This window comes from Prunus dulcis, chromosome 6 (genome assembly GCF_902201215.1).
Source record: "Prunus dulcis chromosome 6, ALMONDv2, whole genome shotgun sequence".
NCBI lineage: Eukaryota > Viridiplantae > Streptophyta > Magnoliopsida > Rosales > Rosaceae > Prunus > Prunus dulcis.
This window is the reverse complement of record NC_047655.1, coordinates 21,374,862-21,378,938: the sequence shown is the minus strand read 5'-3', so window position 1 is coordinate 21,378,938 and position 4,077 is coordinate 21,374,862. Positions and strand designations below refer to the sequence as shown.

At 41.2% G+C, this 4,077-nt stretch overlaps 1 protein-coding gene across 1 annotated transcript; it reads right to left on the bottom strand.

The window, feature by feature from the left end:
- Positions 1–1,226: 1,226 nt before the first annotated feature.
- Positions 1,227–2,848, bottom strand: LOC117632740 (LOB domain-containing protein 38-like). The gene is made up of 2 exons (XM_034366302.1): positions 2,386–2,848; positions 1,227–2,294 (listed from the first exon to the last, which is right to left on the bottom strand). The coding sequence occupies exons 1-2, from the start codon at positions 2,567–2,569 to the stop codon at positions 1,717–1,719; spliced, it is 762 nt and encodes a 253-aa protein (XP_034222193.1). The 5' UTR covers positions 2,570–2,848; the 3' UTR covers positions 1,227–1,716.
- Positions 2,849–4,077: the final 1,229 nt, after the last annotated feature.

The following is a 4,077-nucleotide window of genomic DNA, read 5'->3' as shown; positions in this document are numbered from 1 at the left end:
AAACATATTAATATTTTTAAAAAATAAAATAAAAATTGATAGTGGATGGTGATGAAGAGCGGACCCCACGCACTCCCAAGATAGGAGGAGGAGGAAATGCTGATTAATGTTCAAGTGGAGGGAAACGCTAAAGAAAGAAATAAAATATCTAAATAAGGCATATTTTTAAATTATTATTATTATTATTATGAAATAATTAAATTATAGATAGGACAGCCAAAATCGACGCTGACAATGGTCCGTACTATCTTGGCTTGCCATTGGCTGAGAGAGACGCACAAAACTACAAGCCTCGTAAGCAGTGGGCCCCTACCCAACTCAAAACCCAACCCCTTTTGATTCCTTCCGCTGCCTTTATCCGTTCTCCAAAAGCCGCCTCTACCGAAAGCTCAGCCACAAGCTGCTACAATTTTTTTGCTTCTTCATCATTGCTTTTCTGTAAATGTGATTTTTACCCTCTCCACTAGGCAATTTTTACTGCGATAATTTAACTCTTGTCATGACTCATATCTCATCTTAAAATAAAATAATAACAATGTTAATCATGAATGGTATTGTACCTTTTGTTTCTTTTTGCATTATTCAATTCAGTTTTCTATTCATCACTTCCTCGAATAGTATCACTTGTAGTAATCTGGTAATTTCATCAATACAAGTACAACATATCGACACAATGATATATTGTCACATGCGATTACGACAAAACGAGCTATCCATTTTGATGGCAGAAATTAAAAGCTGAATTCTGTGACTAAAATGAAGTTCGATTGCGAGTATAGATTCATTGTAATTAAAAATTCTAATAATTTATTATCTAGTTTGTTAGATTGTTAACGATAATGTGACATGTGGAATTAGAAACAACATTAACACATTTGTTGAAATACTTGAGGATGTGAAGATTAGATAGGTGTGGACCATTTGTCTAGTGAGTTTGGATTATTAGGAGATTTTGTTGTTCCAAGATCTAAAGGTTAATGAATCAACTGGATTGATCATCAATTAGAGCTTTGTGATTACCAATTAGAGCTTGTGCAGGTTTGAAACGAAACCCACTGAAATTATATTCTGGATTTGACTAAGAGGAGGACAATGATCCAACTAATTAAAGCATCCAAAAACGTCAATAATCTAGAAACCAGCTCACTAGAATTCTTGACCAAATCCAAAATGCAGTAATAATTAAAGGGGTAATTGGGTTTGGTGTGACTCAGCACCAACACATATTATGCAAGTTGATGAGTACAAGTCTCTGCATTCATCTGAGAAGTCTGAAACCGGAAATGAAAAGGAAGAAGAAGAGGAAGGAAAGGAAGATACATAATTATAATTGATGGAGATTATTCATATAGCTTATACTTATAGGTAGGTTGATGGTACTCATGGCTGGCTACTAGCTAGCTAGCAGCTAAAAAAGACTAAAAAAACGACTACAATCAAGAAGCAAAGGAAGGACCACCGACAAACTCTCATCTTTCTCTCATCTTTTTCCATCTCTAATAAACAGTAAGAAAAAGAAAAGAGAGAAATCCTGTGCCGCCGGAGGTCAACAAAAACTCGCCGGACATGGATTCCGGGAAAAACCCATAGACAAAACAAAACAACCAAAAAAACTAAGAATTTTACAGCAGAGACAGATGACTCGCGTGAGTATATGGCCGCAAGTGTGAACGTCGCATTCACAAAAAACAAAAAACAGAGAAAAATGGAGAAGACTCAAGGGAATAAGTTGAGTAGCTTTCTCTCTGCTCCGACTCCATAAGAGTGGTGGTTATACTGATGATGATTATCTGGCAAGCCCCTCTCGAAGCACGTGGTGACCACCGACTCCTCGGAGTTCATCGACGGCGTTCCGGCTCGTCGGGTCTCGGGTTTGGGCTTCGGTTTGAAAGTCAGGCTCGGAGTCAACCGCAGATCCAGATCCGCATGGTGCTGGAGCTGAAGCACCTTCGTGGACGACTCCTCGTCGGCGGATCGCTTGCGTTTCGGAGAGGAAGCCCTGGCGGACCGGGAGCTGGTGAACCGGGACGAAGAACCGGAGTTGTGGCTCGGATCTCGGAGCCTCCACATGTCCGTACAGTTGTTGACGCCGCCTCCATCGGCGTCGGAGGCTTCGTCGGAAGTCGAGCCGCAGCCGAGGAGCTCTGGTATCGGCCGCAGCGTGCCGCCGCGGAGCACGGTCTCGACCGCGGCCTGGCACACGTGCCAGTTGCCGGTCCAGAGCAGCCCCACGGCGCCGTTGACCGGGTTGACCGTACGGCCGCAGGCTTCAAACAACAGAGACTGGAACAAAACTGAAAGAAAACAGAAAAATCAGAAATGAAAAGCGAAAAGAGAGATGTGGAGATGGAAAATACGAGATTTTGGTGGGTGTAGATAAAGTACCGGGACGCTGAGAATCGGGGACGGCGGAGATGAAGGACATGAGGCCGGCGCGGCCGAAGAACTTGGCGACGAAGACGGTGGCGTGGCCTTGGGCTTCGGGGGTTTCGATCCACTGGAGGCAAGGGCGGAGCATGCAGGATTCGCTGCAGCCCTTTCGGAGAACTCGGCATCCGTTGCAGCTCATGGTTTTATGAAGAGGGTTTGGTTTGTGAAATATCAGTCAGTCAGAAGTGGGAGATTGAATTACATGAATGAGAGCAGGTTGAGGTTGAAGGAGGACTGGGATTTCTTTGCGCCCAAGAAAAGTAAAGAGATGAGAGAGAGAGAGAGAGCAGGAAATTAAGCTAAGCTGGCCAAAGAGAGCTCAGGAGGGTGTTATATAAATTGAAAACAAGGACTTGAAGAGAGAGAAGAAAGAGAGATAGCAGAGTGCGTGGATTGAGAGTTTTAACTAGGGAATTGGGTGTGGAGAGAGAGAGAGAGAGAGAGAGAGAGATTCCAAGGAGTTGGGCGAGAGCGGCTCCGTGTTTCCGCGCAGGATGTTCTCCACCGTTGGATTCGTTGCTTTTGATTGTGGAAACAACACTAGACTAGAGATAGAGAGAGGGAGTGGAATGTGGATTTATATTGATGGGGGGGGGGGGGCTATGCTTAGCTGCTTTCCTTTTCATCTTATGTTTTTGCCCCTTGCCCCTTTGCCCCTCCTTTGGCCCCTTTGCTTTGCTTTTTTCTATCTTCAACTTGCCAAGGTGGTTGCGTCACACACTAATTAAATTAAATCAAATCAAATTAAATTAATAATAAAATGTATGGTGGATTGGATTAGATGCTTCTTGCATTAGATTAAATAAATGACTTCCCTTCTTAATACGAGTCGTTCATTTTGAGAGACAAATCACAGCTTGACATGATTTATAAACTTTTTTTTATATGTCGGTTATGATTTACAAGTAAGTAAATTGACTTCTTTCTTATATGTGAGGAAGCATATAATGTTGTTTTAACAGAAGGGGTCTTCTTCATTCTTCATTATTCATATACAAAATAACAATAATATATAGATATGTTGGTGTTAGTAACTTAGTATTATAATTACCATGGAAAATTGGAAATGAATTGGTCCATGACTGTACTGTATTTGTATGGTATGGCGTGCACATGCAGGGCAATTGTTTATAATTAATAGTTAATTAGGGGGTAATAGATGGTATTTGGTAGTGGGAAAGGGTCCAAAGGATATGGTATTTAAAAGGGGATTAATCATTGAGGACGGAGCTTTGCTTGGTGCAAGATCAGGAAACACACACACACAACACTCACACAAAAGCTCAAAGCATTGGCATTGCAAGCGGTGCAGAAGAGGTTTTAGGACTTTGAGGAGGAAGTTTTTAAAATCAAAAGTGGTGGGAATAATATGAGGTGCAATCAAAATGAAGCATGTAAGTGATTGCCTGGGTGGGGGTGGTATGGGGGCAGTCACCAATTAGGGTTCATCTTTATTCTTTTTGTTTTTGTTTTTTTTTTAATTTATTTATTAATCAAGGGAAAAATAAAATAAAAAATATTTATATATTTTGTTTGTATTTTGTGATGCTACCAAACGTGGAGTAACATGTTGGGATTCTTTAAAGATTTTGGAAGCTTTCTTTCCTCCACAATTTTAAAAATCACGTTATTCCTTTTGAGGTTTCA